General features: G+C 38.3%; 2 protein-coding genes across 2 annotated transcripts in view; both read left to right on the forward strand.

Moving 5' to 3' along the window:
* The window catches only part of lrrc7 (leucine rich repeat containing 7), a 108,531-nt gene extending 102,171 nt beyond the window's left edge, over positions 1 to 6,360 (forward strand). The window contains exon 33 of the mRNA XM_034707367.1: positions 3,109 to 6,360. Within this exon, the coding sequence (XP_034563258.1) occupies positions 3,109 to 3,219 (111 nt within the window). The 3' untranslated portion in view covers positions 3,220 to 6,360. The remainder of the gene's footprint in view (positions 1 to 3,108) is intronic.
* Positions 6,361 to 12,340: 5,980 nt separating this feature from the next.
* The window catches only part of LOC117829732 (disks large homolog 1-like), a 140,820-nt gene continuing 136,547 nt past the window's right edge, over positions 12,341 to 16,613 (forward strand). Inside the window, exons 1-2 of the mRNA XM_034707379.1 lie at positions 12,341 to 12,462; positions 13,720 to 13,890. Of these exons, the coding sequence (XP_034563270.1) occupies positions 12,444 to 12,462; positions 13,720 to 13,890 (190 nt within the window). The 5' untranslated portion in view covers positions 12,341 to 12,443. The remainder of the gene's footprint in view (positions 12,463 to 13,719; positions 13,891 to 16,613) is intronic.

The raw sequence follows: 16,613 nt of genomic DNA on the forward strand, positions 1-16,613 counted from the left end.
AATAAGCTGACAAAGCTTCCTGGTTTCTTAAGCAAGAACAATGCTGAAGCCTTCAACCTGTATTCTGTCTGATGGCCAGCAGAGGGAGACAACTGGTTGTGAAAAAAAAGTCTGATTATATGAACCTAAATGAGAAAATACTTCTACACTGATATTTTCCCTTAGTGTACATTTTCCTATGACTTTATGTTTAAAGTAATCTACAACACAGCAGAAGGTGTTATCTTTTAATTCAACCCCAAATCCTAACTGATAATAAAGCAGGGACTGTTCAAGGGTATTGTTCATTACCAAGTATAGAAACACTGGCTGCTGACACTTTGCTAGCTTTGAGGACACCACACTGTCATTATCTTTTATCCTAACATGATTATCTTTGTGAAACTAGTGAGAGGGTGTGAATATACAATTTACAGGATCAATGCATTGACTAGGGTTGCCAACTTTCTCACGACTAAATAAGGGACAGGTGCACAGTGCCATGGTGGTGTGAGCATGATATGTGAGTTCAGCGCATATTCATATTCTGATTCAACTGGAGAAGCTGAAAGTGTGTATATTCCCTTTAATCCTTATTGTATCATTATTTAACCTCATATGAATACACCTCAAAGAAAACACAAATTGGCTCTTTATATCAAAAAACAGGCAAAAGAAAAATTAAATGCAAAAGAGGAGTATGACTCACCAAATGTACTTTTTCCATGGATACTTTTTGCTGCTCTTGACTGACTTAAGCAGTCTTTTGTCCTTTTACACAGCCAGAGAGAAGTCCTTACATGACAAGTCACAGTTTACAGATATTTGAAGTTCATGTTTGATCAGCTCTGCGCTGCATCTGTTTCTTGAGTCTGATTATTAATGGCCATCAGAGAGAAAATCCTCTCCACACTCTTTTGCAGGACTTAGCGCATTTGCGCTGTATACAACTGATGGGTGTGAGGGGGCCTGTGATTGGATGAGATGTGGTGTGATTGGCACATGATCTGACACTGCCATTTTATCTGATCAAGGATCTGTAGAGTGCAGTCTGATGTATTTACAAGAGTTAGTAGTCAATATATGGGACAATTGCGGTCCCGTATGAAACAAACCAATTTAGCCCAATATACAGGATGTCCCGGCTAATAGGGGACAGTTGGCAACCCTAGCATTGACTGGCATACTCGCCGGTATCCAATATGACAGTAAAGACCGATACCAATTAGAGATAGTCCATTTAATGATTCAATGCCATCACTATTGCTACTCGGCACCAGTTTCCTTGTTGGTCAAACAAATGATTAATACGTATATAACTATATGCCGGAAACCGAAATGTTTTGTAGCTCAAATTAATGGATACTGTTGTAACGCCATCTGTCATCTGTGTTTGTTACATTCAGGTAGTAGAGCCGTGTCACACTATGAGGCGTAGCAGTCTGGTAGATGAAGTTGTATGAAGGCTGTGCCTGGATAAACTGACACATAACCACTTGTTTAGAGCAATGCTGAACCAGTACAGGCATGAGGGCGTCAACCTGCGAGGTGAAGGCTAGTGGGCCTAGCTCGATAAAAACAATTTGACATTGTTCACTCAAAGACACTGTAATCCTTTGTTAGTTTTTTTAACTAGTTGGTTAGTCAGCATTAAAGTTTCCGTTTATATGACTAGGAAATAGTCGATAAGGAGCATCCCTCATACTTACATGACTCAACTTGTCAATCTCACTTGCCAAAACAACTTTTGTGTAGTTATGCGCTGTTCCAAATGTGCTTGAATACAACGTTATCTACATAATGTTGTTTTATTCGTTTGATTCAAGTAAGATTATTATTAGTTAGGGTTGCAAAGGGGTGGAAAATTTCCGGAAAGTTTCTGGAAAGTTCCTGGTAAATTTCCATGGGAAGTTAAGCTGGGGAATTTTGGAAATATTCCAAATTGGAAACTTTACATGGGAATTAATGGGAATTAACTGGGAATTGAAGGTAGTTTAATGGAAAGGTATCATATCCAAGCATAAATATTTGTATTGTTATAAGCAGACATCCATCCAAAATATAAATCATCTGTGAATGTGATGGAGGAATGCACAGTGCATGTAGGGGGCGTGGTCTCATTAGCCCTGCAGTAGGCAGTGTGCTATGTGCATGAGATTGAGGAATAGCATAGATATTCAACTGTACTTGCATGAAATCTGGTTGTTTTAGTCAGGATTATGCTAAAATATATTTTCCCCAACTATATTTAGGTTCCCTACTAAGAGCCAACCTTCAATTTAGTAAATTCCTGGTTTATTCCCGTTTATTCTTATAAATTCCCATTAATTCCCATAGAAAGTTTCCAACTTTAAAAATTACTGAAATTTTGCAACCCTAATATTATTTCAAGATTCCAATGCTTTATTTAAAGTAGTTTACTGGACTATGTTTTGATGACCTGACAGAGGTGAAGAAAGAACTCTTTTAACAATAAAAAATAAAACTGTGGAAAAAAGCAATTACTACGGTGGAGTAAAGGGCCACCTTATAAAAAAAACACTTCAGATTTGAAGATCAAAGTTGTAAATTTACGAGAATAAACTTGTTGATTTACAAGAAACTAAATTTTAATTTTATGAGAACAAAGTTACAAATGTATGAGAAGAATGTCATCATTTCAGGTTCAGTAGAAGCAACAGCAAATGCGATTGAAACAACTTACACCGATGTAGATCACTCAAAGTAAATCAAAAAACCCTTTAGTCCTAACTATAGATATGGACTTTAACCATGAGTTCACGGAGGTTATTATTTTAAAGTAGAGCCAGAATTCAGGCCCCTCATCTCTCATTCCACTTTGTTTCCCTGCCCTCTCTCCCCTCTTCATCTTCTCTCCACAGATGTACAGTTTAGCTGATGAAGTCATCTAAAAGCCCTTTTTTGTCTTTACCCCTTCTCTCTACAGCATGACTGTGTAGCTCCTCCTCTTCTCTCTCTTTTCCCCTACAGTGATGTGTTACTGAGATAATGATGGCAGTGACCCTCCATCCCTCCACAACACACGCACACATTGACATATACACTGCAACACATACATCCACGCACACACACACATGCTGTTGACTGTGCTGCGTGTTTGCCTTGCAGGCTAACGGACATAGTTTTTTACACATGGAGCACGAGACAGCCGTCTCTCTGCTGAAGAGTTTCCAGAGGACGGTGGACTTGGTGGTTCTGAGGGACAGCAGCACGCGCTAGAAATAGTTTTATAACAAACAAACAAAACAAAACACAACAACGCTTCTCTACTCTGCTCATCGCCATCCCACGCCACCCCACCTGCCCTCCGCTGGAGGCTTGTGGAACTGAAATATGAGCCGCCTTTTTTTACCTTTTTAGGGGAACACACAGACGTTTATTTGCCTATTGCTGGACCAAAGGCAAATACTAGTGCCAAATGTACCATAGGAAACATATCGGCTCTTCTGTCCACCCACGGTCAGGGACCTGATCGACGAGTGGACGGACCACAGGAGGACTTTGAGTTCTGACAGGGCTGCTGCAGTTTGGATTTTGTGGTTGGTTTGTTAATTAGGCAGTCATCAGATCAGTCAGTCTGGATAGTTTGGTTTTGTTACAGTTCTTTGGTAATTTTGCTTTTATCCTCTGACTTTTATTTCATGGTCCAGGGTAGATTTTCAATATCTTTTTCATCGGTGTAGCACATTATTCACATACATGTTCTTCCTTGTTCCTTTTTGCTTCGTCCAGTGCTATCTTTTTTCTCGTTTTGTTTCTTTTAGCTTTCTGTCTTGTCTCTTTCTTTTCAGCAGTTTCTCTTCTGTCCTGTCGCTCTTATTGCCTCCAGTGTACAGAAATCAAAAACTTAAGACGTTCTGCCTTGTGTACATATACAAAGCTGCAGCTTTTTAAAGCTGCACTCTCCCTGGGGCCTGGACACACAGTTAATGATTCATATAAATATTGTTGATAAAACATATTCTGAATTCTCTCTTATGAACATACAGGGATTATTTCTCAAAATGAACAATTTTATAAAGTATATCACAGATTTTTTTTTTTCCTGTAAAGAAAAAAAACTGTTCATAGTCCACCACAGCTACTTGTTTTATTTGTTTTAAAAACTGTTGCTTGCACATTTGTGCTGAAAAGAGCTAAAGCAATACTTCTGAGGCTCAGCTCGTTGAGATTTTCAGCAGAGCCTAACTTTTCCTGCAGTGCCATCTATTGAGAAAGTCATGCTAATGTTTACACACACTGCCATGAACATGAACACACATATGAAGTATGTGCCCCCATACACAATTCATATGTGACAGTGAGGATAATGAAGCCCTTCTATATTTTAGCCTGGTTTACAAATTTAACTGAGTCACACTCACCCACACTGGAACATTATTTGTAATATCTGTGCCATATTTGAGGTCCTGTTTTGAGTATTCTTGCATCCCTTTGAGCTGTTTTAGTTGTATGATAGTCACAGCATGCTTTCATATCATATTGGCCACTGTCAGCAAGTTATTTTCTGTGTGTGTCTGGAGTTTTCCACTCCACAGAAGACCTTAGGTGAATCAGACCGCTGAGTTTCAGTGAGACTGATGTTTCATATTTGGTGCCATATGGACCCTCTGCCTCTTCTTAGTTTCATTCACACAGGCACAAAACATCCAAGCGTTACCTCTTTGTGGCACAGATCTGATCTAGAGCAGCGACGTGAAGGGAAACATTTGTGTCCTGACCTGTAGCCTCACTGTGAAAAGAGGAAGGAGGAAATCCCTTCATGAGTTGATAAAGGTATAACACAGTGTACAAGTCTCAACAGGTGAATCTACAAGAGTCAGATTTGCCTTTTTAGACAATCAGGAAAAGATCTGATCAGTGCCAGGAAGACTTTTGTCAACACTTGGCGTATCATGGGTACATTTTGAAACCTGAGGAGATGCTAATTGACTCTCGGAGAAGACGATAATTAAAATAAACAAACATTTGGGGTGAATGTTGAAAAATATAAGGTTTATGAAAAGGGTATGGTTGTGTATGGAGTTTCAGGAGAGCAGGGAAACAAAAGATGTAGAATGAGATGTGGAAATGAGGTAGTTTGACAGGTTTCTGGAGCAATGTCATTGAGGTCTTTTAAAATCTGACCTTCATGGCCATACTCCAGAAACTGCAGGGACATGACAGAAAATGAAAAGAAAAAAAGGTAAAGAGGTTCATTTTCTGTCTTTTTGTAAACGCAACACATGTCTTTAAGACGTTCCATGACGGGGAATTTTATTCTGCACATCTGATGTTTCATGCAGAGCAAAACAACATCTTGCAGTCTTTCTTTGCTTTTACTTGACATGACAGTGTCATCCTGTGCCCATTTTGTGTCAAACCTCTTATTAAGCATCAGAATTTAGTGATTTCAGAATAAAGGACACAAAATGGCACAGCGGAGTCCTGAGGTTGAGAGATCTTAACCTCAGGCACCCACCCAATCCTATTTAGAGTTTGAAATATCAAAGATATTGTGATGAGAACAGAGAAAAAGGTTTGATAATATAACTATTTTTTACTACATGTTTCAGGTAATTCTTTCTAAATATATTGATATACCTTAGCTTTGCTCAAAAATTGTGATATTTTATAATAATGACACTTAACAAAGTTATGGATGGAAGTACGCACAGTATGACTTGGAGACCTACACATGTACTATCCAAAACTGTATAAAATGTATTTCTACTGTAATTGTGAATTTGTGTTATACAAATATATATTATATATATGTATATGACTATAAAAACAGTCATTTTCTATGTGTTTAAACTACATAAGAGCTGAACAAATGCTGAGGGCGGTGTCACTGTACATAGCTGTGAATGAAATTTAAAATGACTCATATTGATTGTGAATGTACTCATGCTTTTCTGCAGTACCTACACCTACCCAACTTGAATGCTGCTTCTTCTGTTGTGTGACAAAAAGTACTTTGACCTCCGAAGAGAGAACCGCTGTTGAGTTTTAAGTTGGAAAAATTTTAGTGACAATTTAACAGAACTATTTATTTCTTTATTTATTTGCACATGCAAGTTGAAATCCTTCCAGTTTTAAGTTTGAGTATTAATGCGGAGAAATGTAATTGCAGAAGTATATATAATATATATCATGTGTTTAGAATGCATTTTGCAAACGCTATCTGTACATAATATTTAAGATACAGTTTTTACAAAAAAAATAATATATGTATAAAATTGAAAAAATGCTGTGCAGCGATTATACTGGAGCCATTTTGGGCTTTGGGACGTACCATTTTTTCAGTATATAAGAAGTGTTTTGAATAATGTACTAAAGTCTCTATTGTACAAATAATAAAAATGTCACTATTGGTAATCTTTGTTTGTCCTGGTGCTCTGAGCTCTATCTTTAGGGGAACAGATAAGAGAGGTGTCCACGTTTCTGCTCCTTCATTTGTTGTCATTGCTTTAGAAAGAATGAAAGATCCAAGTCATACAAGGAGGTGAGGGAAAAGAAGAATTTGGGGGGAGAAAAAGATGATTAAAAAATGGAAGAAAGTTCTCAAGATACTGTAAGTTGAAGCTACACTAAAATACTGAAAACTAACAAGGTATAGGGGAAAGTAAGGGAGGGGAGACAATGGAGTAAAGGAAGGACAGAGGGAGTAAGGGGGGACAGATGGCAAAGAAATTAAAGGGCAAAATGAAAAGAGGGAGCAGGTAGAAATGATGAAAGAAAAAGACAGAAAGTACTCAAGGAATTAAATTAACAGGATGAAGTGGGATGACAAAAGATGGCAGCTAGGGGACAAAAGATTGAGGTGAAGAAGTGAGGGTTAAATAAAGGAAAGAGTTCAGTTCCTAATGGATTAAACTCAGAGGCTCTGATCATCTTAGCATATGTCATTTGTCTCTCTCTCTCTCCATTAGTCTAACAAGCCTGACTCTTCTTCATCCCTCTCTATCCTTCCATCTCATCTGTTCTTGACACTTATCTGATCACACAGGAACAGATCAGTTATTAAGCTGCCTCTCTAACACTTTGTTTATTAAAGTAGCCATGTTAGCATGCATATTTTAATACTCAGAGGATAGCTTGGTCCAATGTGCTAAGTATTGTATCCAAAACACCTTCTTTTTTTGCTTATGACTTTTAAGTAGAAATGTTAGCATTTTATTTGGTAAACAGTGCTTATTACTTGTAAGGACTTGAAAATGTCAAGCCTATGACTTCGGACTTGACTTGACTTGTCTTGCCTTTACTTGAGACTTGACTTCGACTTGGGATTGAAGACTTGAGACTTACTTGAGACTTGCAAAACAATTACTTTCTCCCACCTCTGGTAGGAATTCCTACTATTTTGTTTAGAATCATGCAACACTGTCAAATAGTTAGTTTTATTCCACCTCTAAGCTTACATTACCATTAGCTAGAAAGTACCTTTTCATCTACAAAGTGTAAAATGATCAAACAGTCTAATGTTTGTGTAAAAGCCATTTACACGTTAGCAAGTATCATTACTATCAGACTGAAATGTGAGCATTTAACCACTACTTTCTGTAGCTAACATTACAGTTAGCTAGACATTGTATTGTGTAACAGTATCACATAGTAATCTTAGCATTATACTAAGCAATATTAGTAAGTCATATCTTTGTTTTGTATGGAACAATATTAAATGTAAATGTCAGCATTCAGCCTTTGCTAACATCTCATCTTTTACTTGTTTTTAAAGCTCTTAACAGCCGTGCCCCTCCATACATCACTGATCTCCTGTCATTTTATGTTCCAGCTCTATCACTGAGGTCCTCGAATGCTTCCCTTTTAAATGTTCCTCGCGTGTCTCATACAGGCAACGGCCAGAGGGCTTTCTGTTTTTACGCCCCTAAGCTGTGGAACTCTCTGCCTCTGGACATTAGGATGGCAAGCTCTCTGGGTGTTTTTAAAAGTAAACTTAACACTTACCTTTTTAATCTAACTTTTAATGTGAAGTAATTTATTTTTAGCCCTGGACTGCATTATTATTTGAATTATTTGAATTATTTGAATCATTTTAATCATAGCTTTAACGTTTATTAATTTTATTTTATTATTATTTATTTTTTTCATCTAATCTTGTTAATGCTACCTTATTTTTAACTTTTCTTTCCACTATTACTTATTTTATTAACTTTACTGTATTGATTTTATTTTATTTTAAAGTGTTTTTATTTATAATCATGCCTTTTATAATTTTACCATTGCTGTTGTTTTCTGTCTCTCTGTTATTCTGTGAAGCACTTTGGGCTGCATGTTTATAAGTATGAAAGGTGCTATATAAATAAAGTTGAGTTGAGAATTAGCAAGGAAGTCTTATTTTGGCCTGTGTAACAATATTAAATAGAAAAGCTTGGCTAACCACCTTTCTAAAATTGCTGTTAGCTTATCCAATAGCAACCTTAGCATAAAACTGCTTCCTAGCTAACATTACATTGGCCCACCTCTAGCACTTTTTACATTTCAAATTCCTAGTTCTATATTGAAATGCTATCAAACAAGCATTCAAGTACCTCTAAGCTAACAATACTTTAAGCTAAAATATCATACCTTTACTTTTATATCATGTGACAATTGGAACCACTTCCTGGTTTAACAGCCTGCTGCTGACATTTGCTGTTGTCTGAATCTAATGGGTCATGAAATGTGTTTTAACTTGACATATAGCTAGTCCAGTGGGATTCATGTATTTGTTGTCATTTTAGCTGCTATTCAAACTTGGAGCACTTTAAAAAGTTTGTTTCTATACTTTATAGACAGTTCTGTGCGAGATGTTTCTGAAGTGCAAACAGTATCATATAGAGATCATTCCAGTTGCATGTGCCTACTCTTGGACAGCATAGTGGGGAGGAGTGACTTCCACCAGTACAAGAACATATCTTCCCGTAAGTATATTTTACTTACATTGTTTTGCTCCTACTCCATTGTCTTAAGAGGCAGTATTTTTCTCTTTATTCCAAATAAATTATAATTTATCATGCATACCTCCCTCGTGTGTCTTGTACCATTCCCCCCTGTTCTCCCGGCGTCAGTGCTATGTATAACAACTCTGTGACACAGGCCCACAATTAACAATAGAGGGTAATAGTTCACACACAAACGCACATCCACACACACACATTGATGAAAGCAGAATGATGCTCTTTTGTTCTCGTTCCTCTTTTCTCCGTTTTTTACACACTGGTTTGGACAAAATGATACTTCAGTGTGGTGACTGACCAACCCACTTACACAATCGTGCATAAATTTCTGCCCACGCTGACTCATATATTATGCTGCTATTCATCTGTGTGAGAGTGTAAGTGATACAGAGCGAGAGTTTTTGTGCACCCACCAAAGCTGTCAATAAGCTCTTGTGACCTGATCAATAACAATACCAGAGACTGGGTCCATGACCTCCATTCAACTGCTGTCTGTGTATGTGTGTTTAATGAGTGTTTGCGTATGCTGATGAAGTAATGTTACTGACGCTCCACTGTCTACAGACAGACACAAACATACAGTATTTTATATCCAGTCTGCAGAACTCACCATTTCTATTTTCTATTTTCTAATCTCCCCCTTTGTCGTTTTACTCGGACAGCCGTAAGCATATCCAAGGCTATGGTTGTGTTGTGACACAGTTCAGCTTATATTACCACAGAATCTTTCATAAAAAGTGATGTCACTGAGAAACAGTACATACAAGGTTCACTCTTGCAATTAGGGAAAACAACCTGCTTGCTGACTTTTTCAGGGATTGATGAGAAGATCAATACCAATTTCCTCTTGTTTGTCCAGTGCACAAATAGGTCTGGGATTTATTCAGCGTAGCTTAGCACAGGATAGAAGCAGATGAAGAAATTATTGGCTCTATCAAACGTGAACCAGCCGGGCTTTCACTAAGTACTAAGGCTGGGGTTTCCAAAGTGTGGGTCGGGACACCCTGGGGGGTCGCGAGAAACAAAATGGGTGGTCGTGAGATGTCTTCCAGATTGTTTTTTCTGTAAAGTTATCTAAAAATAGTCAATTTTACCCATTATAGTAAAAAATATCTACATAAATAGTAGCTAAACTTGAAATAAAACCTTGAAAATCGAAAATGTAATGAGTTTTCTGCCTTTCTTTTTGCCACATTTTTGCTACTAAGTTTAGGGTTAGTGAGCAGTTAATTATCAAAAGCATCAGTAGCAGTAGGTTAATTCATAACGGCAAAGGAAACACAGCCACATGTTGGTAGGCTCATGTTGGTAGGCTCATATAGGTAGGGTAATTTTCTGCAGACCAGCTAAATGAAGCCACATTAAATCACTTTGAGGGACAGTGAGGGTCGGGAGTCTTTGGCACCTATATTTTGGGGGTCGCTTTAGGAAGTTTAGGAACCCCTGATGTCTCAGATGTCCCATAAAGTATGGTGTGTGTTTTTGCCATGCACTAACTTATAAATCTTTAGACACTGAAGTTTTAGTTGCAGGTTTTGCTTGGCCCAACTGCTCGCATCATGTCCTAGGTCCTAACAGTAGTCATTACAGCTGCAAACTTACCAAGATGAGGTCTTTATGTAGCAGTCTGCAACGTACAATTGTAAAACTGCCTTTTTGTCATCTGAGCTAAGCTAAGCTAAATGCAATCTTGATGTATGTGAACTTCATGAGCCAAGAAGAACAGATATTTAATCGAGCAATGCTATTTGACATTTCAGCAACACAAGACGTAATCTAATGTAAGTATTTATCCACTTTTGAGTCAACGTCCCTGTTAGTGAACAATAGAGAAGCAAGCAAACATGTCTGTCAATCAAGTCAGGTTTGACTCTCATTGGAAGACTCGTAATTTCAATATCTTCAAAATTGCCGCGTTAGAAAAAATTTACCCCCTGTAGGCCTACAGTGTGTGCCGATCGAGAAATGAGCTATCCAGACTACACTCGTCTTTTGTGCCAGGCTGTAAACATGTTTATTTCTGCTGTGAAGATCGTCTTTTTTGAATTGGTGTGTATGTGGTTTCTGGTACTTCCGGAGCCAGCCTCAAGCAGATCCTCAATGAACTGCCGTTTTTAGCACTTCCGCATTGAACTCATATTTTTAGACTGGAGGTTGCTGCTTGGATTTGACCTAGCTGATTGTAGACTTGGTGTTATATGTTTTTTCCCCGTGTGAATACAGCATAAAGTCCTTCTAGATTCATCTATCTATAGTCTATTCTGTTTCACTGAAAAGAGATAAAATAATTTTTAAAGTTAATTTTGTTGTTTTGATTTTAAAAATGATCTCAATACGACTTTTCAGAAAAAAAATTTAGATTTCAAATGTTGGGAACTTTTGGAATAATGTCAATATTGCGAAGGCTAAGACTAACACATTTTAAATGGACTTGCTGTTGCTTTCTGTTGCAACTAGGCTAAAGGACATGGACAAGCCTGAGATAGAGACTCTTTAATCTGTTCACCACAATAAACCTGTTTACCATCACAATACCACCAAACTCACTGGGGATGGGTTTGACTGGACAGCCGGTGGGATTACACCTGTGTCATTCAACTGGATCTCCTTTACTCCTTGCTTTTTAGATTGTGTAAGTGTTCTGTATTTTAGTGTTTTGTGCATGTGGGCAAAAGGCACTATTATTAGACATCAGCCACACAGTGCAAAATACCCATTTGCACATGTATCTGATCAGGCTTTTAGTTTCATTCACGTAGAGTTGTAATCAAATCAAATGTTATGTTGAAGAACTGATATTAGCCATAAGCAGGAGAGGTTAGACAGAGTCTCATCAGTATCTGTAAACCCAAATCTATAGTCATCGTTGAGTGGATTAGATGTAAATCCAGTGTGCGCCCTAGGATTGACCAGGCTTTCATCCACTGCACACAATATCTGTTTAACATGACAAAAGTGCTTATGAGGAGCCTCTCAAACCTGCTGTAATACTGTTGTGAAGTGAGGGCATGAATGTGAGATCCTGCGGTTGTGTCTTCAACGGACTTCAAGGTGTGTGTATGTGTGTGAGAGACACAGAGAGAGAGTTTATCCCACAGGACCGCCTAGGAACCGGTCTGACAGCGTTTTGACTCGAGTCACCTGAATGAAGAAATGGTGGACGAGTTTCACCAAAAGAAGAGAGAGGGATCCAAAGTGAAAGAGAAGAAGAGGGAAAAAAGCTGTTGCTCCGGGTACTAAGTCCACGCTCTGGCTGTCACTCCACGGTGGACTGTTTCTCCTCTCTCTGACGCGTTTTTACGCATTTTCTCTGACCTTACAGACACTTTTTTAAGTTTTCTTTTTGGATGATTTGTCTGTTAGGCTGGTGTAGTGTGACTTTGTGTGTCCCAGTTTAGAGGCAGGCTATCCCGCGACAGACGCTCACACACATCTGTAATAACACAGACTGTGACAGGCACACACTCACAAACCCAGGGGCGGAGGACCGCGCTGCTCGACATGCCTGTGCGACAGAAAGGTAAATACAATCTTTGGGGAATTTCTATCTCCATCTCTGCTGCTTTTCCTGCGTCATTTCATTTGTTGAAGAACAATATTAACTGTGACTGCTTTAAAGGTTGCGTCAGTTTAAGTTTGCTCTTTAGCGTTTTAATGAACGTTCACGCTCGAGCACGCGTCTTATTTAATGCTAACATGTTTATTAGTGAATGCACAACCGTTGACTTGTTAATAATTCAATTCTTTTTAATAATTGTTCAAAAATTATTGTCAATTCTGCGTAAGTTAACCCCGGGCAGTGTGCTGAATCTGCTTTAACTGGTTACAGTTTGATGACTACTTTGCAACTCAACGCATTAAACAGAAGGAGACCAGCGAAATGTTTGGACCCTGCATGATGTTATTGGATGCTGTATTCAAATGTGTGTTTGTGCAACAGCTTCATGGCATGCTCAGCTTGATATGTGTAGGTAAAAACACGTGAATAGTATAAATATGACCACTTTTAACCTGAGGTGCAACTTTACTCTGAAGGCTGAGCTGACACTCCAACGAGTTTGATGTTGATCTGTCACTGCTTCCGGTTTGATCAGCTGTTCAGAGCACAGTTGAGCCTGGAATGCAGTCTGCAGCCTACTTTAGAACCATAAAGAAATACTGCCCTCTTGCCCTCCTGCATTAAAACATTGGTCATAAAACTTTAGGGCACAAACCTTTTTATTGAATGCAGATAGGCTGTAAAAGACATGCAATAAATGATCTGAATTTCCATAAATCACCACAAAGAGCCACTGTTTCCCGCTTTAAAACATCTCTCACTCCTCCAGTTTCAATTCAAGTGTGATATTAAATCATGGTGGAGTAAGAGGACACATGCACTTTTGTGATTTACTAGGGAAACTAGACACTGCAATTAAAATGAAGTATTGATAGAGAACAATGAATAAAATATTATTTTGCACAGAAGAAAAAAGGAGGTACGTTGTATTTCAAGTCTATTTAGAGACCAACACCTGTGTCCACACTCACTTTACATGGCCAGGTGTTAGCTGTTTTTTGTTAACTTCACCCGGATGAAGATACTGTGTGGTCTGAACCAGTTTCTAACCACAGTAATCCTCAATTAAATAGCCACTTTTAATGGAAGGTACCTAATCTTTTTGATCTACTTAAGAGTGCCTGGAGATTTTTTATTTTCCTTTTCTGTTGTTGTTGTTTTTTTATCAGGGAAAAGTGATATTGTTATTCATCTATTTATTATTTATTTTGTATCTAGATGCCCGGCGAGCCCTGGAGCTTCTCCAGCAGTACCGGGCCAAGCTTGATCAGAGACAGCAGAACCAGGGCCGGTCCAAAGAGGGCTTTGTGGAAGAAGACCAACAGCTGAGACAATCTCTGGACAGAGTCATCACGGTCTTCCAAAGTCAGCTGTTCAGCGCTCTGCTCGGTGAGTGTATCTGTTTGTTTAATCGTACACCTTCCAGTCTCTGTTCCCCTGCACATCCATTCATACCTGATATTTAAATGTGTGGATTTTGTTGCCTTGGTAAGCTCCTGACCAGCTTTTCTGTCGCCCTTTGATGTGAGGATTTGGCATCTGTAGGAGATGAAAGGACTCTTTGGTTGATGAATTGATTGTGTTGCTCACAGTCTGAAATACAGTTTTAGAATGTAGCTTGTTTGCACTCTTCTCTGTTTACCATAAAATCCATTTTAAAGCTTCATAACATTTACTTTGTTCATGTATTCAACTTTTCATGCCTTATGCCACTTTTTACACAAATTACCATATAGCAAATTATTGAAACCAGCACAGTTATACCACATTAAAGGATCATTTCACCCAAATCACAGATCATTTTTTTATGCTTCAGTTCTGTCAGTGTTTCTGTCCCGTTATTGAACCTGGATATCTATAGATTTCTTTGAAGGACTTTCTTCAACTTGTTGTTCAATTTGACTTGAGGATGAACTGTAAAGGCTTTTGGGGCAAATGTCAAGATTAATGCGACCTAAAGGAAGCAATCTTAGGCCATAACTCAAAAGGTGAAATGCTAAAAAGGACAGAATTTCACAAACAATCAAATCGATTTTTTCCATCATAATTCTTGAACAGAAGGGGAGAGAGTGACTGTATTTCACACCTGGTCAGATGCTGGATTGGAGACTCAAATATAGGGTGCTTACCTCAAAATTGTGTTGGTTGGATAGACCTTCAGGGTTTGAGTTGTTTGAAGTTCCAACATTTAAAATGTTAAAGCTTGTTTTCTGCCGAATCTGTATGTCGCCAAAAAAATCTGCCTTTTCTATTTGAGTTTGTGTAATGTTACTTGAATCTCTAGAATTCCTCAAACATTGTTTACATAAAGAAGTTTTAGTTTGCAGTTTTTCCATCAGAACATTATCTTGTGATCCTTGCCTTTAAAACAGATGCCACTGTTGTTATTTTGGGTGAACTGATCCTTTAGCTTAGTTGGTTCTTAGCTCATTTTCCCAACATATTTAGAGTTATTCCTCTCAAACAACATCAAAGAATGGTGATGCAATGTGTCAGTCATAAAAGATGCAGTGTGTGGGCAGTGATTTAGCTCAGCTGGAGGAGCGGAGTGCCCCATGTACAGAGGCTACAGTCCTTGTAGCACTGGTTGTAGCATCCATTCCTGGTCTCAACATAATCTGACATATCCTCTTCCAATCTCACCGCACCTTTCCTGTCTCTCTCTCTCAAGCTGTTCTATCATATATAGACTAAAAGACCAAAAAATGACTTCAGTGTGTTTGGGGCAGAATTTGAAGGTTTGAAAATGGTCAGAAACTTGTGTGTGTGTTTGTCCTAATAAAGATAAAAGGTTAGGTTATAATTTCTCACAGACGAGGGGGCCACACTGATCATAAGAGCAAACTCTATTTGCTTTCTCTGCCTTAAGATGTGTGGATATTGTGTGACACCAGTAAACGTATGTCAGAACAGAGAGATGTGGGCGTGATGTGACGTGTCATGGAAAACACAGACCCCTTTGTGGAAACTACACACAAATGCAAAGAATGTGTAGCTAGTATAAATTCCCCTCTGGAGTTAACAGCGCGTGTCACACTGGTTAGTTCTGCTTGTGGTGAACTGTAGCTTATTGGAAAAAAAACAAAACAGTGTGTGGTGTGAAGCATGATGACAAACTGGTTTTTGGTTCCTGGTCTCACCTGTTTGGTGCCACGCCCACACCTTTGGCCCTGAAGAGTTTTACACTGCTCTTCTGTTGTGTGTGTGCTCGTGTGTGCACATGTCCGTGTGTTCTGTCAACTGAGCAGAGGATTCAGTTCCTGTTTGTGATTTTGACCTTTAATGGAGCTTTATCAGATAATACAGTTCTTTCTTAGAAACAGTCCAGCCTTTTCCCTCTCAGTATAACCCATTTGTGTTGAAGATTTTAATTATGTCAGTCATGTCTCAGTTATTTAAAGATTATCTTGATGAATATTTTGGTTTGTTTTACTGTACTGTGTAATTTAGGGAGGAACTTATTATGATTTATCTGCTGGTTATCTATCTTGATTAGTTGTTTGGTCTGTACAATTTCAAAATAATGTGAAACTGTCAATCTGTGTTTACCAAAACACAAGAAGACATCTTGAAATAAAATGTTTTAACCACATAATCCACTTAAAAGTCATGAACCAGTATAAATAAAGAAAAATATTCACATTGCAGGAGCTGGAACTGACTTTTTCTTCGTTGTAGGCTGTCACTTTATCACTTAATTTGGTTAATGATTGCTGCTTTACTGTATTTCCCATCTCCCATGTTTTTTATGGGCTTCCTCAATAAAGTAAAATGCTTCTTGTACTCCTCCTTGCCTCGCTCATAAACCCACCTTTCCAAATGATATAATTTATTAAGAAGATAAAAACAATTTTTACAAGGAAGAGCCTCATAGAGATTAAAACTGCCTTAATAACACAAGAGTGTCCTGACCAAGAAAGAAGACCCATATCCACAATGTTACCGAAAAACAACACATAACGATAACAAACACAGGTCAATATGCTGGAGAAATTTATCAGTGTGAATCCACAACCTGTATGTATCCTGTGTGTCTTTTTCCTTTCCCTTCATAATAACATTATGACCACCAAGCCTCTCTGAGTCTGCAGCCTGAGCTCAAACCATGTGAG

The sequence above is a fragment of the Notolabrus celidotus genome, chromosome 2 (genome assembly GCF_009762535.1).
Source record: "Notolabrus celidotus isolate fNotCel1 chromosome 2, fNotCel1.pri, whole genome shotgun sequence".
Taxonomy (NCBI): Eukaryota; Metazoa; Chordata; class Actinopteri; order Labriformes; family Labridae; genus Notolabrus; species Notolabrus celidotus.